Source organism: Montipora capricornis, chromosome 3 (genome assembly GCF_036669925.1).
Source record: "Montipora capricornis isolate CH-2021 chromosome 3, ASM3666992v2, whole genome shotgun sequence".
Lineage (NCBI taxonomy): Eukaryota > Metazoa > Cnidaria > Anthozoa > Scleractinia > Acroporidae > Montipora > Montipora capricornis.
This window is the reverse complement of record NC_090885.1, coordinates 27175027-27198911: the sequence shown is the minus strand read 5'-3', so window position 1 is coordinate 27198911 and position 23885 is coordinate 27175027. Positions and strand designations below refer to the sequence as shown.

The 23885-nt window shown below is 40.5% G+C and overlaps 3 protein-coding genes across 6 annotated transcripts in view; 2 read left to right on the top strand and 1 right to left on the bottom strand.

The window, feature by feature from the left end:
* Positions 1 to 14321, top strand: part of LOC138042723 (inositol 1,4,5-triphosphate receptor associated 2-like) — a 48072-nt gene extending 33751 nt beyond the window's left edge. For 3 of the 4 annotated variants that reach the window (XM_068888708.1, XM_068888709.1, XM_068888710.1), the window contains 11 exons: positions 1161 to 1256; positions 1483 to 2330; positions 3542 to 3569; positions 4146 to 4217; positions 4579 to 4647; positions 4870 to 4905; positions 7169 to 7264; positions 8251 to 8419; positions 8856 to 8899; positions 10766 to 11172; positions 12811 to 14321. In XM_068888708.1, coding sequence (XP_068744809.1) covers positions 1161 to 1256; positions 1483 to 2330; positions 3542 to 3569; positions 4146 to 4217; positions 4579 to 4647; positions 4870 to 4905; positions 7169 to 7264; positions 8251 to 8419; positions 8856 to 8899; positions 10766 to 11172; positions 12811 to 13024 — 2079 coding nt within the window. In that variant the 3' untranslated portion in view covers positions 13025 to 14321. Of the gene's footprint in view, positions 1 to 866; positions 897 to 1160; positions 1257 to 1482; positions 2331 to 3541; positions 3570 to 4145; positions 4218 to 4578; positions 4648 to 4869; positions 4906 to 7168; positions 7265 to 8250; positions 8420 to 8855; positions 8900 to 10765; positions 11173 to 12810 lie in introns of all 4 variants that reach the window. The other variant, XM_068888707.1, reaches the window with a different exon arrangement.
* Positions 14322 to 15568: 1247 nt separating this feature from the next.
* On the bottom strand, positions 15569 to 18089 carry LOC138042724 (kelch-like protein 12). Its single transcript, XM_068888711.1, has one exon. It carries the CDS (start codon positions 17987 to 17989, stop codon positions 16262 to 16264), a length of 1728 nt encoding a protein of 575 aa, XP_068744812.1. The 5' UTR covers positions 17990 to 18089; the 3' UTR covers positions 15569 to 16261.
* A 67-nt stretch (positions 18090 to 18156) lies between these two features.
* LOC138042718 (small nuclear ribonucleoprotein E-like) lies at positions 18157 to 23259 on the top strand. Its single transcript, XM_068888702.1, has 5 exons — positions 18157 to 18308; positions 19901 to 19927; positions 21433 to 21495; positions 22145 to 22223; positions 22689 to 23259. Exons 1-5 carry the CDS (start codon positions 18261 to 18263, stop codon positions 22745 to 22747), a joined length of 276 nt encoding a protein of 91 aa, XP_068744803.1. The 5' UTR covers positions 18157 to 18260; the 3' UTR covers positions 22748 to 23259.
* Positions 23260 to 23885: the final 626 nt, after the last annotated feature.

Below are 23885 nucleotides of genomic sequence, written 5' to 3'. Positions count from 1 at the left end.
GAAAAAGTTGCCACAAAATCTCTTAAATGGTTTTCTGGCCCTTTAATTGGAAGACCTTAGACAGCAATGACCAGAACCGGGTTGCTGACCAGCGGTTTTCGTTAAAACAGTGGTTTGCTGGGGGTGCTCTGTCTCGCGGTCTCAGAAAACCTGGTTGTGGTCATTGTTATTTAAGGTTTTTCCTTTAATTATGAACAATTGACGTGATGTCGGGTAGCACAATTTAATTTTCAGTAATTCTGGCCGCATGCACGGCTGATCAGCCGCAGGAGCCTATGAGTAGGAGCTTGCCTCTCCCATACAAGCCCCATGAGTCAACATTTGTGCGCATCTTTCTGTTTTTAGAGCGCCACGATTTCTTGAACTCTGCACGCACTGTTTAGAATGGCCAATCAAAATAAAGTAATTGTCAAACGAAGACGAAAATAGCAAAAACAATGTAAGCAAATTGTGCAAAACGATGTCAACTGATGTAAATGTGAGTAATCCCGAAGGGTTTGTTCTAAACAAAAATAGAAAGATACACGCAAAGATTGAGTTAAAGACGAAGTGCATAGAGAGGCTCCTGGTCATGGAGTCCTGTCAGCAGGGAACTTAATTGTCATGCTATTTATGGGGTAGGCTGCCTACCTAGTCCCCATAGGTAAATCTCATGCTCAGTTTTATAGCAATCTGGGGAAGGTTACCATGTTTCAGCAGTGTTGTGTTTGAATTAAAAGTGGCTAAATAAAATCTAGGTCTAGGTTAAGTTAAAATCGAGGCATTGCTTGCCACCGCTTGCATTCTGTAGGGGCTCACATGCTCAGCATTGAATATCGTTGCGGATCTTTTCGCTAGTGCTTTTTTTCTCGTCTTTTTTGCTCCAGCCCACCTCTCCCACTGGCAGGGATGGATTGGTAAGTATTCCACTGACTGCGGCGTCAGTGTAGCTGGTGGTAGGTGGGTCTGCCGCTCGTTATGTGCTCGACATTCACGTCCAGCACGACCCTCTCAGGCACCTAACCCCAAGCTCATCTTGCCGATGAGCTAAATTGATATTTCCCTATTCTGCGAGGGAAGGTCTTGTGCATCAATGTACCACGCCTCTGAAAGTAGTCCACGCCGGTAAGCTAAATTGTAAATTGTTCTTTTTTTTTTTTATCTTCGTCTCGAACCTGAAGTCTCCGCGTGCTTCATCTCCCTGCATCACTGGACACATGGTCAAAGCAAAACTGTTTGATTACGTTTCATTGTCGGACACAAGCAAACGTATACAGGTGTGTACAAGGCAGAGCCTGGTTTGTGTACAACAGGGTGTTGGCGATATCTTTTGTATTAAGTATTTTCATGTCAACTCAGTCATGGTTTGTTTCTTCTCAATAACATCGTTGATAGGTCTAAGCACTGATTTTAGAGATGGAAAATTAGAGTTAGAAAAAAAAAAATTTAAAAACTGGACATCTTAAAAATTGCTAATCGAACTTTAACTTGTTTGATATTCAGGGCGTTGGTAGAGACTCCCCCGACGGCAAACCCGGAAATGAAATTGAAGAGAAAATCCAAGCGCGTCATCAAGAGGTTTCGAGAGGTACACCACCCAGAGAGGAGGAACATTCTCAGACACCTTTAGAAAGATGGCTGAATAGTGAATATCAAGACCCAGGGACCTTGTCTATTTCCAGTGATTCGCTGAGCCCTCACAATGGCAGACAAGACGTTGAGGGTATATCGGAATCACCCAGTGGTAAATTCTTGCAGCTTGTTGAAAATCACGAACGGGAATTGACGACAACGGCTAGCCAAACCGATGTTAAGGATTTGTTGTCGACGTGTTCACAGACCGTTCTTTTAGATAAGTTCGAGTTGTTAAATTTGGTTGAATTAACATCAACGGCCTCGCAGACTGAACTTTTAAGAGATATTAACGACATTTATACAAAGGAGTTGGCATCGACAGGATCACAGACCGAGCTTTTAAGAGACATCGGGGATATTATTGTTGCGGATGAAGCCGAGCCTATCGAAAAGAGTCCGAGTTCTAATGCTGACCGAATGCAGCGAAGAAGAAGATCAGGTGCCTCTGGATCGGTCGCTGCTGCTGAAAAGGCTGTGGAAATGGCAAGTGACCCAAATGAAAACAATTCTAAACCAAAGTCAGAGACAATTGACTCAACCAAGTTAAGCCCAGTACTTGAGAAACAAAGAATTGCTACCAGTTTATGGCGAAAGAAGCTTTCGGTTGCTTTTAAAATTCCCGAAGAGTTTGAATCGTATTCCAGTGCTACTGGCCAAGCGCTAGAAAACTCAGTTGGAAGCAGTAATTTCGTTGATGGTGTGTCTCTTCGTGTCAGGTATGATCTTTTTCTTTCAATTCAAAGTGCTTGATTGAGTTAGGTTGAATGCACACGTGCTCAAATGTACGTGTTTTCAAGGCCAACTGGACCGGTCGTGATACTGTAATAACAATTTGGACTCGTTTTGTATAGCCTAAAAAGGCGCAGATTTGCTATTGAAGAGGTGAGTGATCACGCTTTTCACCATTGTCTTCTCAGGATCAATCGATTTCCGGCCTTTGCTTCATTTATGCTTGTTTTGTTTATTTATATTTACCACAAGATGCGATGAGATCAATCTTGCTAATCCACGCTAGCCTAGTTCAACACTCAAGGCCCGGGCAAACGTCTTCAACATTTGCTCTAACATCCATTCGATTTTGTTGAACGATGTTAAATGATGTTGACTGCTGGGGTGAGCAAACGATTTCAACACATCATCAACATCGATTCAACTTCCTTTCAACCTGTTTCAACACGGTTGAAAGGGGTGGGGGGGGGGGGGGGGGGGCATACGGTTTCGACATCGCTGTTCAACAAAATCGAACGGATGTTGAAGCCCTTTCAATTTTTCCGGGCCTTAAGCTGCTTTCCAACAGAGGCATGCCCTAAAATATTGATTTCCCTAATTATTAAGCAGTATTTCATGAAAAGATATACGTACTCATACCAAGACAATTACTTTTCATGTTCACTATACACTATACAATTAGAAGAGCACTAATCCTAAGCTATTTCATTTCAGCGTAATGATTAAAAGACAAAGGACACAGGCGTAGTAGTGCCGAAAATGCCAAATAATTTGCGAACGAGGCCTCACAACTCAAACATCGTTGAGTTGCATAAAGTTGCACCTTTGTAGCTCACATACTGTGTTCTTTAGAATTCGGTTTTCGGAAAGGGGATTCGAGCCAATATTATTTGTAGATTTACTTAAAGTGTAGTTGTTAGTCGGTGCAAGCGATTCCTTAAAATCTTCTCCAATCTACACGCTTTAGGAATGGCACAGAACGCTTGCGCTTTTTCCTCAACAAATCAAGCAGTACCAAAGCAAACCTTGACTTGCCAACCCCTTTTTACCTCGGCTTGTACTGGCTTCAGTTTGGTTCAGTTAATTTAATTCTCTTCTACCTGTACGATTAGCTAAATTAATTCCGGGAAGCTTTGATTATAGTTAATTGAGATGGCGACTTCTTGTGCAAGATTGTGATTGTACTGTCTTTTTTCAGACCTGCACCAAACGAAATGGAAATTGAGGTATGTTAAGGTTTTGAGGCGTGTAATCATTTCGGATGATATTCCTCGTCCTCAACGATGCTCGTGAGTTATCCTTTTAAACTGAAATCTGCTAACAGAAGAATTTTGGGTCTCGAAGCGGACACTCTTGTGAGCAGACAGCCACACTCATGCGGACCCTTGAGTGGAAAGACAAGCTTGTTGAACTGCACTTATAGTCCTTTTACCCTCTCACAAAATTGACACGGCACTCCAAAATAGCGGCACTGTACCAATAATTAGAGTGCAAGCACACCTCCCATATATGTGCTCGGCACCCTATAATTTCTGGCACGGGTGCCTAATATGCCTTCCGTTTGTTCTGTTTCCACGCGAAAAATTTGCCGTGCCGTGCCATATTTTTGCGCCATTGTAAAGCGGGCTTTGAAAATATAAACTACGTGTTCTCACATTCACGTAAACGGGTCGATGTCACTGAATTACGGACGCCTTGTATTTCGCAAATGTATACTGTTGTGAGAGCTTCAAATACATAGTTCAGGGGAATGATTTTTTTCATAGTCCAGGCTGTGATTCGTTCTCTTGTCCTCTAAACAGAAGCAGTTCAGAACTCTCGTATTGGCTTTTCATACCGACCAGGATACTCTCAATAGACGACTGGAAGTACAGGTAAACGGTTAAATTGTTTGGCCTCAAATTACTCGTCTTGTCTCAGTTGTCTTGTCTTGTCTGAGGCGAGAGAAAAATCCAAGAAACTACAGATTTTTGGTTGATACCAAAAAATTTCAGTTGTGGGCAGTTACGATCAAGGGGAACAAAGTTTGTCTCAGCATAGTATTACTCGATTGGAGGCATTCTATTTCTGCGCGTCGGAAGTGAAAATCCTCAGTACTCAGAAGTACGTGCAACTCTTGTAGTCACAGCCTGCGTTTGATGATCAGCACCTTTTCATTGGAAGAAAATTGTTGAGACGCTGACACGTTTTGTAAAGGAAGAGAGTTGTTTTAATTAGCTGTTTTCTCAAATGCAGGCTCACAGTAGAGACAAGGCAGAGTCCAACATGAGCAAAGAACTGCAAAACATGTCCAACTTGCTTAAGGTACCGTGATTGATGTCTTTTACCAAATATAACTTGCTCAAGCTGCCTGCTAGCGGCTTAATGTAAATAGTGTAAAGGTGCTCCGAAAATGTCCTTGTTCATTCGGGTCCAAAATTCCGATGGGCCTTCACTATGAAGACATGACAAGTGTAAAATCTCTCTGACATAGGTGATAAATATAATTTTGCGACCTTCGTTTACATTTTTTTCTTTTGTTTACAGGAATTTGAGCACCTCTGTATTACTAGGGATATGCAGGTAAGTCATGCTCGTTCGGTGAGGAAGTTTGGACTTTTTAATCCTCTCTAGCTTACCTTGTTCTTTTCAGGCCATCTGTACGTTGTAGAGTGGGGTCTTGAGTACAAAAAAAAAAGAGTCCTACTAACGCGCGTTAATTGCACAGATACCGTAAATCCTCTATGAAGCCCCCCTCTCTCTAAACCCTCCCCCCCCCGTATTTTAAAATCCAATAGATGATTCACTGTATTACGTGCTGATTTAATCACGACAGTGGGGAGTTTAAGAAACGACGACGGCAACGACAACGCCAAAACGCAGTAATATTATTGGTTGAAATAACCAAAATGATCGTGCTGCACGTGCGGCACGCAATTTTGAACATTTCTCTCCCGTACTCGTCAAAACTACTACGTGAAATGACCAAATTTAAGGTTGTGACGACAACGTGGACAAACTACAGTGAATCTTTCAGTCTCACTCTTTACTTTAAGTCCGTCCGTACCGATCCAGTTTTAGGACACTTCGCCCATATTGAATAATATAAACAAGATGGAATAATCATGAAATACTAAAACATAGCTGAAACTTATATCTTGAAGTGACGTTTTCGTCGCCGTAGCCGTCGTGGTTTCTTAAACTCCCTAGTAACACTTCATGTGGACTGATCCGGTATGGTTTGTTCACTTGCTGGAAGTTCGGATTTGGATCCCGCAAGTGAATAAAAAATGTTGCAACTCGCCACATTAGACAGTCATTGCCCCGGTCCAAAACACGAAGTAGGGAACCGTAACTCCAGTCTGTTTCTTTCTTCTTCTTTTTTTTTGCTACCTGTAATGCGTTTTTAATAGAGTATTTACGGTATGCTTCGTCAGCACGACTATAATGCAGGGTTGTATATAAGAGCCGGCAGCCGGCGAAGTTCGCCGGCTTCTCTGTCAGGTTTCGCCGGCTACTTTCATTGTTTGAAGAGTCAAGACATGTAGAGGAGATGATGTTTATGAGGTGTAACTACTTGGGCTCAATACAAATAAAAATTTGCAGTGCCAATCTTTTCTGAAAACAGAAAAAGACTTCTGACTCAAGGGCAGTTTAAAAACGTTATGCTTGAGATTTTCGTTTTGAAAAAATCTTGCTGCGGTGGCGGGAAAGTAGGAACAATATGATTTGTTGTCCGCCATATTGGATTTCGATATCTTTAAACAGCCACCGATTGTATCTTACCGGAAGGAAAAATCACTCAAGGACTTTTTAGTCCGCGCAAAACTTCCTTTAATCACGCCGCAATCATAAAAAAACTTATAAACAAAGAAACACTTTCAAAAGGTTTGTTCTCAATCCAGAAGGAAATTTACATATGATGTTCTGCTAGCAACACGCTCAGCCTGCGTTCACGTATCTCTTACCACAACTCAACTGAGGAACAAAACTAGCCCCTGATCATTCACTAACGGCTCCTTCGTTTTCACTTCGAACCTTTCAGTTGATCATTTATAGCGAACGTAGAAGGACTCGTAGACTTTATTTAAACACTTGAACGTAACGCTCCTCGGAGTTAAATCCTACTTGCCCGCGTAAGTGCTCGTCCTCTCGAGGGCATCTCTACGCTTCAACATGACAACGGATCTTTATCCAACGTCACTCTTGACCAACTCTCACTGCTTTACGGAACTCCTAAACTCTTCGGAAAAAAAACTACATCACTCTTAAACCGCTCGAGTGATTTTCAATTTTCGAAATTACTGCAACCAAGTTCCGCAAGCATATTTTCCCGCTAATTACACAATGGAAACAGGATCGAAACATCCTTTACGCCATTGGCCAATTAGTATCCTCCAATCAGCTTCTTTATTTAACAACCAATCAGAAGCCTTTGCTGGTCTAGTCCTTCAAAGTATGTGCCATGTTTACAAGTTGTCAAGTGGCAATATTTGCCAGGCTCGTTAGCTCCAGAAAAACCACCAAAAAGATACAAAAAATATCACTCAACTTTTTGTTTATAGGGTTGTATTATTGAAATGTCGCTTCGTCTTTACATAGTTTTCATAGTATAATTGCAGCTTGATTCATCCCTCTAGTGTCTGAGTTTCATGGCCCAAAATGCCAGGAAATGCATTTTCCGGCATTCAGTTTTCAAAAATTTCCCAGGGGAGCATGCCCCCCTGAAAGCGATGGGCTAAAGCCCATCGTGTGGGTCCTCCGGACCCACAACCGTCTACTTTGCAAAAAGCTCCGGCTACTTAAAACCTTAAAGAAAACCCTGATAATGTTACGACTCTTTCAGGATATGTTGTCATCGTTAAAGTCTCAAGTTGAAGTAATGAATACGTCTTTCAAGCGCATGTCCACTCAATCGGAGCAACATGGTTGTGTTCAACAGGTTTGTGTTATCCTCTCCTATCTTGTCTGTTATGCAATCAAACTCGACCAAGATCCTTTGACCACTGAAGAAAGTAGAACTCCCATTTTAAGTATCTGTCATTGCATTTTCAGAGAAGAACCTTTTTAGGCTCTTTTCTTTCTTAAAGTTTCGGTTCGCCCGAGTGACCATTCGTTCCCAAGGGCTTATAATTTCCTTGAAAACTGAAGATCCGTGTCGCGTGCAGTTGGCAGTGCGGTCCAGAGTGGTTAGGGCGCTTGCCTTCACATCCGGGCATCCCTGTTTCAAGACCCGTTCTGACCACTCGTTGAATTTGATTCTGGTAGTCCCTGGTTCAACTTCTCGACGCACTTGTAAATAGCCAACCGGTTTACCAGCGGCCAGTTGAGAATCTCAAAGTTGTTGTGTTCTTCTGTTCTGTGGGAAGTGGTCAATTAAATATGCATGCAAAATCAATTTCAAAGATACTCGGTTTGTGAAACGTAGGGCACAAATAAATTAAATTCACAGGTTTGGTTCTGGTCGTGCAAAGTATGATAAATGAAAGGAAGAGGAAGGTTTTTTTTATACTACTCGACGCTTAACCTACCAAAGAATTTGTTTTGCTTTCCTTGGAAATGTTATCCCTCAAATTTACTCTGCAGTCGACCAACTCATGTAAGCGACTACTCCCCGCTCATGCCACAAGTGTTCCAAAATACCAAGAGTTTTTAGGTCAGCTGAATAACTTTGTTTGGATTACTATTAAGCGACTGCTTAGATTCGACTTTTTCAGTGGTCGCTAACCAAAGTTTCGTTTGTAATTATTGCACTTGCCATAAACAAATGAAAGACATTCTTAACGGATTTTTCCGTTGTAATAATTCACAATCTGGGGATGCTGATGGAAGTTAGACCAGTTCTTAAAAACCTGCTTCCCAAAATTAGCACAGTAGGTCAACACGCGAATTTTGGCTGGATCTTGGGATTGTCCTCTCTCTTCACAGGAAGCTCGTATGGCATCTGGAGTGGAGGTTATGATATGCCATGCCGAGAACCTCTCTCGGCATCTAGAGATAGTGAAAGAAGATCTCAATGAACTGCGGCTCAAGGAAAGACTTGCTGCAGACGAAGTGGCAACACCCAGTCCTCTAGCGAATGGATCCACCAGTTACGGTTAGACCCTTTGAAGATTGTTATTGAATATTTTTAGTGCAATTATAGTTCTTCTGTTGAATAATAGACTACCAAAACATTTGAGCAGTGGCGTCTTCTGGTCGGCGCAGTATTACTCTTTGTCCGCCGGCAATACATGACAAGCTACCGGATTTCCACGGCAAAGGCCAGACCCCATTTAAACGCCACCCTTGTATAATAAGCAGGTCATAGCTGCTAATTTCTAACAAACGCAGGGAGAGATGAATAGGGGTCCTGGGTTTTTTTGCGTTCGAGCCAACAAGGGGAAGTCTTCTCTGGAATAGCGCTACGACGAGATTGTGCACAGGGTGTCAAACGAGGATTCATGTTGCATACTAAAATAAAATAAGTATAAGGTGTAACATCAATTGTCGAGTCCTAACCCGGGCTTTTCTAAATTGTTATCTTTATTTAGATTCCCAGAGTGATCGTGCTTTAACATCATCACAGTCTGACAAAGTAAGAACTGCCCTCCATTTATTTCTGTTTTCTTTTTAATTTAAAGCTAAGATTATTGTTGTCAATGCATAACTAACGTTGGGAAGGCTCCTTGGACGACAGCCTCTGTCTTTTTTTTTTTTTTTCACTCTGCCCCTTATTGGTTGCCATGCCGATACTTGTTACGTAATGTAAGTTAGCTTTAGCAAACGAAGACACCAGTTTTAAGCATAGTTAATAGAGAGGACTGGTTTGGAAGCTCGGCAAACATCAAAGGAGCAAACAAAGATGCCAAGATTTAGGTTGGAAAGTCCACGACTGTGCACAATCTTTTGTTTTGCGCTCCTACACTATGCATGAAGTACGTAACCAGTACGGAGTAAACAACTATTGTGTTTTGTGCACGGTCAAAGCCAAAAAAGAGAACAAAAAGCTACAACAAAGAAAGTTTTCGGATTTCATAACCATTTCCGTCTATTAACTATGTTTTAAGTAAACAATTTTTATCGTCGTTACTAATTTGTGGTTATTTCATCCTACTCCGGTTGTACAATTTTGAAGTAAAAGATAGAGGAATCATTATATACTCAATGTATGGTCCCGAGGGAAACAGTTAGTTTTGTTTTCCCGAGAGTCCTGATGTTTCGAAATCGGTAATTAGAGACCTTAAGCAAAGACGACGACGACGGCTACGAGAGCGTCGTCTGAAAATATTATTTCCCGTTATTGTCAGAAATTTACGATTACCTCAAGTCACTTGGCATGGAAAGTGTGAGTCTACATTTCAAGAACAAAATTGATGAGAACGGTGTGGATATTGAGAAAGAAAATTGAGAATTCGTCGTCAGGTGCTCGCTTCCTCCACATGACCTCAAATTCGATCATTTCACGTCGGTGTCAAGACGAAAAACGGCAAAGAAATGTATCAAAATGTAAAACGCACGTGCACGTTTTTGCTACTTAAACCTATTGTTTTGTGCGTTCTCGTAGCCGTCGTCGTCGTCCTTGCTTAAGAGGGACCTTAAGATCTACGACGGCGACTTCAACGAAAACGTCGCGGCAAAATATCACTTTGCTTTATCATACGAGCAGTTACAAAGTGAAAATAGAGAATGAAAGGTTCTCAGTTGCATGCTCAAGTTGTCGTCAACACCTCAAATTTGGTAATTTCACGTCGTCCTTGTGCAGAGTACCACAAGAATCCGTCCTAAAATCCTTGCTGCACGTGCAGCACGGCTCCCTAAGGTCCCTAATATTACGGTGTTGTTTGGCAGAGGACAGGAAACAAATGTAGTGAAAAACACGACGCACGTGCAGCACGCTTTATTCAAGTTTTAAGCCTTTCTTCAAGCTCCCTTCATAGTCTGCAGGGTCGAGAAGTTTAAAGCAAGATTCGTGATAATCTTGTACAGGTTTACTATTGTCGTAATCAATATGTTGCCGTGGTAGGTAAATTCGACCAGTGCTGTACTCGCTTGGGGCAATTTGACCCAGGTGTCCAATACACCTTATTCCAAAATTGCCTCCATTTTAGTTTTTAGCCTTTGTTTGCTTGCAAATTAGCCCTTGTTGCCTTGTTCAAGGCTAAAGGCTGATTGTACACATACGGCGCAAGCATAAGCATAAGCGCCATACGCAGGCGCGTTAACTTGTATTAGTGTCTTCAAGACACTAATTAACAACAAGCTAACGAAAGATGTCAATTATCAAAACACTATTGCGTCTGCGTATGTTTCCTTTACGTGGAAATCACCCTTAAATATTCTTTTGAATTTTGAGCTTAAAAATGAGGCAACCATGGGCTAATTTGAGTACTAAAATTGCCGCCATGTTGGAGTAAAGTGTAGGATACATTAGCACAGGCTAAAAGTATCTTTCCTTTGTTAGCGCGACGGAGCTGACGCTGCTAAACAAAACAGTCTTCTGAATTTTGTAATGGCCTTTCACACCACGTCAATGCGTGCAAAGGAGGCTCTTAGAAGCTTCAGAAGCAGATCTGGTGCGGGCAGACAACGAGCGGCTTCGGCAGTGCCACGCCTGGAGACCAGCAAACATACGTCAACAGATAAAAGTATTGGTGCTTCGCAGCCAGGAACAAATCCAGAGATCTGTGTAACCGAGACCGCAGTAGAACAAGCGGGAAGGGACGACGAAGAGACAAAAGAAGTTGAGGATGAAAGTTTGGATGATACGGAACGAGTAAGAGGATCAGATGGAATGGAAGGGTCCACTGAAAGTGACAGTGTGTTTGAAATTGAAGAATTAGAATCACTTGAGAGAGATTCGTTACAGACGTAAGTATATTGGCCACTTTAAGGTTGCGCGGAAGACAGAGTGGAAAGCCTTGTTGAATTGCATAGGGAGACAGTTTTGCAGGACGCATTTTCATTATTGCCTGCGCGGAGCAAGAACTCAAGTTTCAAGAAAGCGGTATACCAGAAGCTGAGCTTGCCAGCTTGACTGGCAAAGTTAATAAAATAAAATAAAGATAAAAAAATTATCTAGAAGAATTGGATATAAGAAAGTCTTTTTGCTTTTCAGAGTAAACGACTGTCTTAACAGTGGCTCGTCCCCAAAACAGTCCCAAAATGCTATTCAATAAGACTCTCGACCCTGTCTCTCATTCAACCTTCAAGTGGCCAATACCGTGAATACGTACTTAATTGTTGTTATCATTCGATGTATTTTGTCCTTCCTTTTCATTGGCCGACAGCCCACCACGTGTCCTGCAAATATCTGCCTACAACTAAGTGTTTTGCTGCAAATAATATTCTGCCCATGCGCATTTGAAATCACGCTCTTGTGAGAAAATGGCAGATGGGTTCTCCGAGCTGTCAGAGAATGATTCGACATCTTTAGTTGATCGAAAGAACAGTGAGAATACTAAGAATGGAACAAAATTTCAACGTATTTCGCAAGTATCTCAAGGAAGGAAGGGTAGACGAAGAGTCACTCGTGTCATCGACGCGAAGCCAGATGGCGAATGCATATGTACTGAAGAGATTTTGTTCTGAAGCCAGAAAAAAGAATGGCGAGCTTTACACCAAAGCTTCACTTGTCAAGATACGCTTTGAAAACTGTGAAATTCTTCAGCTTTGTTGATGCCTAGTGTTATTGAACGTTTGACTGTAAGTACAATTTGAAGTCTACAAACATAATTAAGCTGAGATTGGTGCCATTACTCGACTCTGCAAGGCAGCGCGGTCTTACGGCTTCTCGGAAACAAAATCAAAAAACAAACTCGGCGATCAAATTCTTTAAATTTTGTTCCTTTCTTAGTATTCTCACTGTTCTTTCGATCAACTAAAATAATTATTGACCTCGGTTATCGCAAAATATCGTGATTTGTCAGTGGCGAGCAGATCAATTATTTGCCGAAGCCGAAGGCTGAGGCAAATAATTGATCTTCGAGACACTGACAAATCACGATATTTTGCGATAACCGAGGTCAATAATTGTTAATTATTGTGATGACTTAACTGTACCTTGTGCTACTTACTCCACATTTAGTGGTGGATTCACTATTGAAAGGAAAAATTGATCCGATGGAGTATAATTAAAATAGCCAGTTGTGATTGTAAATCCCTTACACTCGCAGGTAAAAGAAAGTGGACTCGTAGGCCCGTTTCAAACGTCGAACTTTTCATGTGCCGAATCTAATGCAAATGAGAAAATCTATTGTTTTCGCTCATTTGCATTAGATTCGGCACATGAAAAGTTCGACGTTTGAAACGGGCCGTAGTCGTTAATCTGCGAAAGGATTGGTAAATTAGCGTCTGCATCCCAGTATATGAAAATGACCATTCTGTAATTAAGATTACAGAAATTACAGTTTTTGGCTCGGTAGAAGATAGTTAGTGACCCTCGCCATGAACTGAATTTTAAAAGAAGCCTTCAGAATTATTCTTATTTTATTTTAATTCTTTCTTCAGATCCAATAGACACGGCGTGTGTTGGCGCATCATCACTGCAGCCTTCAGATTCTTGATTTCTGTCATAGTCTTCACGTTGATTGTCTTCGTAGGGTTAGCCATCATGGACAGACATTCTAGTTTTAAAATAGACACGAATTTTATGTTATCCAAAGTGGGCAAAGTATTGGAACCCGTCGTTCAAGTTATTTACAACCTAAAGCCGCCGGAGTAACCAGACAAAACACCAAAGAGACATACGCAAATTTAAGTTATTCATAAAATATTTATATTTTCCTCAGTTGTTAGTATGATTTGATAATATATAGAGTACATAAAGGAGATATATAGCTTACATTTTGCAGCGAAGCTGAGAATGATCACAGTTTGGATCCACATTCAAGACATGTCGCCAGATTTATGCCGAGCACTTTGTCTAAGCAAACGCATGTTATAGTGTTTGAGATTCATGATATTTGCAATTTCACTCTTTTTTGGCCAATGCAAGACAAATGAATATGATTTAGGGAAATAAGTTTAATTTATTTATATTTTACCGTAGCCAAGCTATTTCAGTAGCATTTCGCGGTCCTTTATTTTGAAGGCAACGGTAAGAGGGACTGCTGTCTGAGAAAATGTAATTGTTCTCTCCCTTGGAAAATAAGAATTAAATTCTTTTAGGATCATTCACAATTTGTTGAAAGCAATCATTCTTGATTTACTTGACGTTGTTACACATTTATCGTTCAACACTTCCATACTTTTTGTTGGTGTTTAGATCATAGTGATTTTGACGGACTTGCAAGTTTTGATGCCTGCGGTGCATGCGACACGAACCAAGCAGCCTCAGATAAACCATAGGGCTTCTTGGATTCAAATAGTTTGAGTGTGAAGACATGCATCACCCTTCAATTGCATGGTTCACTTTTTATTTTTCAGAATCTGAAATTTGAATAACTCTCCAGTTTGTTAGTTTGAGATCTGTTATAGGATTAAGGTTAACTTTTTTACATCTTGCTGGTATCTCGTGGCTCAATCAGTGGTGGATCCTTGGTGTAAACATCTGAAGAACTCACCCGTAAAAAAAAAAACAAAAGGGCGCAGTTATTTAAAATGAAGAGGAAGGGCACTGTACTGTCGTATGAGTCCCCGTGAGTCACGTGAGTGAGTCCCAAGCAGTCCCAGCGTGACCTTGCAAACTACAGTGTGAAATAAGGCGAAACAGTACCATGTGTTTCTCAAACAACGTTCGCTTGAGAGGTAGCCAAGTGAACGCCCCGCGGTGATAACGGCAACAGCGGATATTTGGTGGTTATATTGTGAAAATCCTTCTCGCCGCTATGAACGTGGACAACATTTTTTTATCGTAATTATTTAACATTCCATACACATTTGAGATACTCAGCCCATGATTTTTTGAAATTATGTAGATACTTTCGAAAGATTGTTTCTAATTTTAAAAATGAAAGGAAATATTTGAAGGCAGTGATGTATTACATTATGATTTATTAAACGTCCGGTTAGAATGGAAATGACTTGCTGTGCCACTTCAATATGGAAAACTTTACTCCGAAAGTCGCATATTTGAGCAGCGGTTATGAAACGGGCAACTGCCGTTATAAAGCAAGTTGTGCAGATGCCTGAAAAACCCGTTGCAAGCCTATATCTTTGTAGATTTCTTCGCAACTGTGTAAAACAAGACAAGGAAGGATTACGTTTTTTTGCAAGCGTTAACCGTGTAGCACATACATTTGAACAGACTTAACTGATTAGAGTGTAATGTGAAGTGCTAAGTTTCTACCCCATATGAATTATGTGAGCGTTAGCCCTATTGATGGAAGTGGGCCCACACAAGGACAGAGAAAAACTCTCAATTCCCACCCTTGTCAAAGTCTTTCTCTATCCTTGTGTGGGCCCATCTCCATCAGTAGGGCTAACGCTCACATGGTTCATATGGGGTAGAAACTTAGCGCTTCACATTACACTCTAATCACTTAACGCTCACATTGTTCATATGGGGTGGAAACTTAGCACTTCACATTACACTCTAATCAGTTAAGTCTTTAAAACAAGAGTGCATCGCCTTTTTTAAAATTGCTTCATAAACTGTGGCGATCGTTCACTTGAGTTTGTACCACTATTGTAAATAGACCCTTAAACACGAAGACGCACTATAAAGGGCGTGGTGCCTTAGGCACGTGCAAATGATTTATCAGTCAACCGTGGACGCAACCGAGAGCTCTGTGATACATGTAATTTGTTCAATAAAAAAGCACCTTAGGGCAATGTGTCCGTCATATGTCATAAAATGTTACCTGTCGTTCCGTTCTTTTTTTAATCCCCATCGCGCTAGAAATATCATTTCGGGCTTCCGTCTCCGTGTTGCTGGTTGTTTATCACCATCTTGGATAATTAACCAGTCATGCTTGAATTAATTCTAACAAAAGCAGTACGTGAAGTGCCCCCTTTTATAGTTCGCCCTCGTGTTTAGGACTTCCAAGTTTCCGGTTGTGAAAATGCGCCTTTACGTAACAAGAAAAAAACTGAACTCACAATCTCGTACCCAGAGTCTTCGTTCCTCTTTCGCGCGCGCGGAACGATGAAACTGGGTACAAGATTGGATAAAACGTGACCGTGAAATTTTACGCGCGTGCTCAAAACACATGTAGTTCCAACAGCCAGCACGCTGTCGGTCGTAGGCTAGCCCAAAAACCGGATGCAAGGTTTAGGTGTAACGGTTTCCCTTCTAACGAAGGCTACGACAACCTAATTCCAAATGTAGATTCACGTTGTTATATTTACTCAGTTGTTCTATAGTAATACTTGTAAAAGACAAAAAGTGGAGAGAGAATGAAAAATTGATCATCACTTTTTTGTAATTAACATCCTCGGAGACCCCAGGGGCAGTTAGCCGGGACAAGAGGAAAGGTGTGTTTTTCACTCGTTCTAGAAAACTTTCGTCGCCTTTTCTCCTGCCCCGACTGACAGCCCCAGGGTCTTTTGAGGATGGTAATTCAACAGATTCACATTCGTCCCTTTTCCGCCCTGCTTGTTAACAGTGAGTAACTGTTACGCTGTTAACGTTAAGAGATGAATTGGCAACGTATCGTCATGAAATCACATCCCCTCACCGATATATTTCAGGTAGTTGCTTGCTGTGCTTGGGAGACTATGGAAACATGGGTCAAACACGTACAGCTATTGTTGTTCATCAAAACATATTTCCTTGCGCAGTTCGCGCTATCGTCCACGAGTTCTAGTTCATAGGTTTTGAAGCGACGCTTATCACACGGCAGCGTTCGTAGCTCTTCGTTGCCTTATCCGCTAGCTGAAAGTACTTTCTTACAATTTGCTTTAACAGCCGGATCCTAAACTTTGCAGCTTCCCAAGATATGGTTCTTTGAGATTGACTTGGAAAGCTCTGTGTCATGTAACTTGTATTAACTTAAAAATTGGAAACCAGCAATAGAGATTAATCCTCGACTTGTGGCAAACCAATCAAGAGGTCCCTTTTACAACGCAAAGTACAACACTGGAGATATTTTGCCACCCATGGCATAGTCATGTCTGCAACCCATTTGCTTTCACCAAGGTCAAAACAATCAACGAGTTTCTTATGTTCAAAGGTCACATTTGCCCCTCCCACTCCTCCAAAAACGTAAATTTTGTTCTCAACCAAAGCAGCCCCAGCAAAGTACCTTGGAACATGCATTGAAGCAATGCATTGCCACTGGTTGGAAACTGTGGAATAAACTTCACAAGAAGAAAGAGCCAGACGAACACTGCTTTCCCCACCCATTACAAAAATACATGTCCCATTGGATACTGCACATGAGCCTCCTCTGCTTTGGGACATGGATGAAATATTTGTCCATGTTTCTTGCTCTGGGTCATACCTCTCAGCAGAGTTAAGATATTCTCCATCCCCCGCTCTCATTCCTCCAATTGCATACAAGAATTGTCCATCACTTATTGCGCAGCTGATTTCACGTGGGACATTCAACTGAGTTCCCAGAGTCCACGAATCTCGGGCTGGGCTGTAAATCTGCAGTGAACCTCTGTTGACCCGAGACGCACCAACAGCATACAGGTGATTTCCAAGGGATGCAACCGCGGGAAATAGTACTGGTTTTAACATTGAGGACATTCTCGTCCATGTGTTTGTTTTCCGATTGAATTTCTCAAGAGCATCGGACACTTCGCCATTCCTCTCACCTCCCACAGTGTACAACTCACCCTCACACTCAACAAAACCATGCCAGTTAATCTGTTGTGGAAAGTCCGCCAGTTCGAACCAACTGTCTTCCTGGGGAACATAACATCTCATTGAGGAAGGTTGAGCGTCCTGTATCTGCGAGCCACTAACAGTAACGATGACCTCAACCGCAGGCTGGAGACACTTCCTTGGTTTTTGAAACAAAGAAACATCTGATGAATTTTGCCGTTGTAAGATATTCTCGACAAGTTCTTTGCAACTAGGATGTGATTGGAGCAGTGAACTATTTATTACCTGGGTGCAGACATTGGCCATAGAACACCATCGAATGCAGGAAAGCAATTTGGGCAGGTAGACGTGTCGTTCATCTCGATTGTGGTCTATCCAAGAAACAACACTTGCATAAACTGCATCTTCTGTTTCGACAATTATGTTGTCACTTGAAATAATATCAGTAAATTCAAGAACTCCAAGATTGAGGAAATCTTCGGATTGCGTGACTTCTGTGAAGTGCTTTTCGATGAACAAACGACTGGTTTGCGCAAGTCGTTCGCAGTCGTAACGCTCAGCGAACGTAAGGTAAAATAGACAGTTAGCAACGTTTACTTTTGATTCTAGCTCATGGGATGCCATTGCTTTCACCTCTGTGATGAGAAAATAATCAGCTAAAACTACAAGTTCCTCGGCGTTGAAATGCGTGACACTCAGGTTGCCTGTGTAGAGATACGTCAACAGGGTATCCACTGAACTCGGGCGAACTGCAAGCGCTTCAAGATTTATACTTTCCGCATTCTTTTCTTTCATGTCACTTGTGAACATCTTGAAAAAATAAGAACAGCTTACAGCAAGGACATTTCGATGAGCAGGAAAGTTGGTTTCCGCAGCACAAAGCGTGACATCACACAGAATTTTCTGTTGCCTTAAATCGTTAAGTTTCATGGCTTGATCCAAACAATGTTTATACGTTTCTGTGGCTTTCTTCATTTCGTTTCTATCTGGGATAATAAACTTGTTTCTTTCGGAAATCGAAATCCTTCAAAATTCCGAACGTTGACGTTGACAGCCGCCGTCACGAAAAAATAATGGTGGGCTCATACTAGTATATCCCGTTACCCATTTCGCACCGAGCTCCAGAACGAAACAGGACGTTTTCCCATGATTCTGTGCCGTCGTTTTTTCGCCATTTTGGTTGTGGAGTCTGTGGTTCTTTCTTGCTTTCTTGACCATATTCATAAAAAAGAAGAACTGGAGCAAGATGGCTTATAAAGGACAGAAAGTGCAGAAGGTTATGGTACAGCCTATTGTATCCTTTTTTTACCTTAAAAACTGGTTTGAGGTTGAGCTGCGCCAGAGTTTCGACGCTAAAGAGTTTGACACGAAGTTGCACGTGCTTTAACGATAAACGATTCTAAATTCTAGTAATTATCCTTCCGCTCTTTCATGACCTGGTTATTTTTCCTTTGTAAGTTCTATGGGAGTGTTTTTTTAGAGGAATGTTTTCTTTGTTTAGTCTGCTTGTTGCTTAGAATATTCCCGAACAAGCTTGGTACTGTCTTGGAGTTGTCAAGATAAATTAAGTTAGGTATAATTTGCTGAATGTAGGTTGTGTCGCCCCAAGTTACGTCGCCTCAACCCTAACACCAGACGCAAGTTGGGGCGACGTAACGTGGGGCGACACAATCTGACACCAAATTGCCACTTTTAAACTTGGGAAATGGGAGCAACTGTACAATACAGGGCTACAGTGGAAGCGATCTTATGGAATATCCTCCGCCGCTCTTCAGTAGGGCTAAAAACAAGATAAAGTAGAGCAGTAAAGAGAAAAAAAAAACAGAAATAAAAAATATCCTTGTGTTTAAGGTATATAAATTAAAAGGACAACAAAGGTATACGACGGCGGCTCACTGGCTCACCATTGATTAAGAAATAGAAAAAGGACCGTGTTTCTATTGAGTTATAGAAACATGAGTGAAAGTTTGGGAGAACGAGAAGTGCTGTGGGAACATGAGCCGCAGGCGAGTGTTCCACAGCTTTTTTGAGTTCTCCCAAACTTTCACGGGTGTTTCTATAACTCAATAGAAACACAGAGTACATGTTTTCTATTTCTTTTAGAAAACAACGCGACGAGAAAAAGGAAAGCAACTTGTTAACTGTAATTATCAAAATGTGAATTCTCTTTGCTTGCGCCATCACTATGTCAACAGCACGATTTTTAACCAATCAGCATGCATATTTTTTTAGGACTGTTTTCTAAAAAGAATTACAAGGGTATACAACTGGCTAGGCACTTTTCAAAGTTGTTGGAAGATTTGGCCCTTCAGTTTAGCCAGGAAATGTCCACCTGAGTATTCTTTTACCCACATTGTCAGAACACTCTTTTGTTTCAAGGTACAAAAAAGAGGCAGTGATATTCTAGAGAAGGGGCTTAATTTTTCAGGATTACAGAGTAAAATCACGAAATACCCGGCCACTTACTTGCACAAGGGTAGCTCTCATTTTTATATGGTTTATTCCTGAAAGAATGCAGTCACGAGAAGGTAACAGTCTGATACTATTGTAAATTATTGTTCTTCAAAGAAGCTGCCAAATTATGCTAACATTAGTGGCAGTGTATTCTGTAATTGCTTTCTCTGGTGAATCAGTTTCATGATTAATTAAAATTTTTCGAAACTGATGAAAGAAAATTTGACATTTTCATTCTTGTCTTTTTCTTCTACTTTCATCCTGACTAAAAGAGGTATCATTGACATCACCTGCTGTTATTAATGTGTCAACCAAAGCCTTGGCTTCCTACATGTACTTTAACTTTCCTTTGATGTCATAATTTTTACAATACAGTGTGTCTGCATCCATTGAGAGTTGAGTGAGATTTTTCTTTAACTTTCCCCTCATCAGAATTTAATTTTCAGGTACTTGCAGAATGTAAGTATTCTTCTCTCTTTAGTAATGTACCGGTATTTACATTTGGTTTTAGGTCTACTTTTAGGTAGTCTCAGACTTACATAATCACAACATGCTATTAAGGTCATACCCTAGTTTGTTTTCTTTTTTTAAAAATTGATTTCATACAGATTTTACACATGCATATTAAGACATACAAGTAACGAAAGAAAGATTATAGAAAAGTAGAAGAAAACAAAAGAAAAGTACACAAAGTTGTCCATATCCTCTCTTCATCTCAGCATAATAAATATTCCTATTGGTGTTTCACCAAACACCAAGTGTCCATATGAATGTGATTTAACATTAGTGGTAAATGTGAGATCAATGAACAAATATCTTCCGTTTATGTTATTTGATGAAAAAGTTGCATACAGATGGGGAATGAATGTAATGATGAATATCAAGTTCATAAGAAAAACTGGGAATACTCTGGATAAAGTAATAATTGGAGCCTCTCTTACATTAACTTCATCTGTGTGTGCCCCTCTGGTTTCAAATTTTACAGTAAGTTTTAAATGTCATTATCCTTGGCCATTCCAAAAAATGATATAGCATCACAACAAGGACTGTTGCAGGTTTAACTCACTTCAAGGAGGAGCTAATACCTCTCCTGTCACCCTGGACTGCCCTTAGTTGAATGGTGTTTGTTTTTCTGGATTTGAGTTAACCCTTTCGCTCCTGTGGGGTTCCCCATTGACGAGTAAAATCGTCTGGCGTTAGACAGAGTAAAATCTACAAGTCTCATTGGCCCTTACAGGAGTGAAAGGGTTAATGGGGACATAGTTTTTGAGTGAACCTAGCTGTTGTTAACCCTTTCACTCCTGTGGGGTTCCCCATTGACGAGTAAAATCGTCTGGCGTTAGACAGAGTAAAATCTACAAGTCTCATTGGCCCTTACTGAAGTGAAAGGGTTAATGTTCTTTTTAAAAAATGAGCAGCAGTGTTTTATCAGGTTTAAAAAACACAAGGTGTAGCTGAGTGTTTTTTCCAGACTTGATAAAACATGTGCTTTTTTTGAACAGATTCAAAAACATTCCACGAAAGGTGTGTCCCTTGGGACACCAAACAGAGGTTCAAATTGTGAAAGGAAGATATTAGTACAGTATGCTGGCCAAAAAAGAAACAAATTGAGCCTTATTACTATTCTTTAGATGAAGAATGATCATCAGGAGTGTTTTATTAGGTGCAAAGCTCATGTACGCTACATTTTATCAGTGTGTTGAAAGGCTGTTAGCTTCATGAATTATTAATGAGTTTTTGAAGTTTGTTTATTAATGCAGAGCTTCCAACTCTCACAATTTGGTCGTGAGACTCACAATTTGAGAGCTCATCTCACATTCCTTTGTTTTGAACCAATTTTGCAAATCTCACTATTTGATACCCAAATCTCAAGATTTTTTGGGGTACATTTTTGAGACCTCAAGATTTGGTAGCTTTAGATGTTGGAAGGTCTGTTAATGTTGTGTCTTGTTGTTCATCATCAGAGATCCCGAATTCAGATTTGGCTTTATGAGCAGGTCAACATGAGGATTGAAGGCCACATTATTGTAAGTTTCACTTTCTCTGATTTTGAGGGGCTCCTTTGCAAAATCAGCTCCCTTCTAGTAAAAGTACATGTACATTGAGGGGGTGCAGGGATGGCGCAGTGGTGAGAGCACTCGCCTCCCGCCAATGTGGCCCGGGTTCTATTCCCAGACTCGGCGTCATGTGTGGGATGAGTTTGTTGGTTCTCTACTCTGCACCGAGAGGTTTTCTCTGGGTACTCCGGTTTCCCCTCTCCTCAAAAACCAAAAGTTGATTTGATTTGCATTAACTTGTTAATTTCAATTTACAGTGTCCCCGATTAGTGCTCTACGGCGCTAGAAGATTGAACACTTAAATATGGATCCTTTCCTTTCCTTCGACCACCAGAAGTGGCTTAATTTTGTCAAATTGCCTTCCAATTTTGACCAGTATTTTTAATGTTAGTGTGGTACATTGAACTGTGATGGAAGCTGCAAGCAAAGGATTAAGAAAGCCAGATGAACATAGTCATCATAGGAAAATAATATTCCTCCATCCTTTTGCCTTAGAGTCATTAATTTTTCAGTTACGACAAAAACATAAAAGTCACTTATGACAATGATGCCAAAAAAGCAGCCGCCATTTTAAATGGGAAAATGCAGTTTTGGAGTGATTTGTTATGTTCCTTTTCAGGGCTTTGATGAGTACATGAATCTTGTATTGGATGATGCTGAAGAAGTTCACCTGAAGACCAAGAAAAGAAGACCACTCGGTATGTACAGTTTAAAGTATGGGTATGTTGACTTTTGTGAATGAAGATACACACTGGGGAAGGGTCCCTTCCCTGCCCTTCCTCCCTCCTCCACATGATGTGGCAATGTGTAAAGAAACGATTGGACATTGGCTGCCAATGCTTATTTGTCTGTGTTAGATTTTTTTGCTAAGTGTATCTCTGTACTATGAATCCAAGATAATCTCTGTCTCCCCTGGAATGTTGCTGTTCAGTTTCTGACGCACAAGGTATTTTGGTATTATTTATTGCGACATGGGATTATGATACTTATTCTGACAAGTATCCCAAAATATCTTGCAAATGTTGAACCCATTTATAAAAATATTTGTCACAGTAATGCGAACAACAGAACAGAGCAAGGTATTTTCTTATTTCAGCATGTACCAGTATACATTATGCACTAACGATATTAACTGTTCCCTTGTTTTTTAACTATTATTTTAGGGAGAATATTACTGAAAGGTGATAACATTACTCTTCTGATGAACACACAGCCAAGCTGATAACCACAAACCTGGCCATTAAATTAACTGTTCATGCGATTTTATCTCTTTTGTGCTCTTGTCCTCATCAAATAGTGTGACTTGATGAGGAACAAGATTAAATTTCAGTGCACTGTTTTTTTCTCCTCTACGCTGGTGTAAAATATAGCCACTTTCCACTTCGCTTAAAAGGACTAAGGACTTCAAAGGAAGTCCTAGTGCCAAATTTGTGCGATGGCAGTTAGTCTTGCTTGAATAGAAAAGAAAATTAATTTTAAGAAGAACAACGCTGAACTCTTGCAAGTAAATGTACATGATGACCTTTTTCATTTTCTATGTTGTCATAGTTTTTCCTGAAACGGATGTAGTCATGCTGTTTTCCACTGAATCTGTTCTGAACACGCAGAGTGGTTTGATTCCCAGATTCATTTTCATTTTGACTGGGGAGGAAACTTTGTAAAGTAGATTAAAGTCATTAATAATGAACCCAGTTGACATTTGTCATTATTTTTAATAAAACTTTGTTACAAAGACTTGCTTTTGGAACCTAAGTGCTACTACAGCTGTATGACCAAGAAAATGATTTTTCTTTTTCTTTGGATTTCAAAACTATGTTAACTAAACAGTAGCTGGTCGAAGTTTAAAGCTTTGATTTCAGAAAGACACCTGTTTAGTTTAACTGGATTTTTCCTGTTTAATGGTCCGCCACTCCTAACTTTAAAATCTTTAGAGAGCTGGATCGAGGAGAAAATGACGTCAAAGACTCACTAGTTTAAGAATGCAATGCGTGTGTATGCAGCTGAATTAATATGCAGCACGGAGTTCGGACCTTCAGATTTTTGAACTCGTGTTTTTCATATATAATAAGCTGCGTTTATACGCGACAATTTTAAGTTAGTGAGTAAATGACATCTATTTCCCTAGATCCAGCCCTCTGAGGTCCAATCGGTCAGTTTGGAACGTGAGTAAAGGCGGACCGTGAAATCCAAAACTTACACTCAAAGTGAATAGCCTTTGGATAAAAATCAAAGCCTAAAATTTTGCCAGTCAAGTGTTGAGCAATCACACTTTCAAAATCTGAAGGAAAAAAGAAAGTGATTTTTTATCATAGTAGCACTTTAAATTTAATATTTTTATAGCACATCCGTCAATACTGGTA

Coding starts and splice junctions, on each gene's coding strand:
- LOC138042724 (XM_068888711.1), bottom strand. CDS start 17,989: ATGAAGAAAGCCACAGAAACGTATAAACATTGTTTGGATCAAGCCATG.
- LOC138042718 (XM_068888702.1), top strand. CDS start 18,261: ATGGCTTATAAAGGACAGAAAGTGCAGAAGGTTATGGTACAGCCTATT. Junction 19,928..21,432: donor TTTTCAGGTACTTGCAGAAT/GTAAGTATTCTT, acceptor GTTCATCATCAG/AGATCCCGAATTCAGATTTG. Junction 21,496..22,144: donor GGATTGAAGGCCACATTATT/GTAAGTTTCACT, acceptor GTTCCTTTTCAG/GGCTTTGATGAGTACATGAA.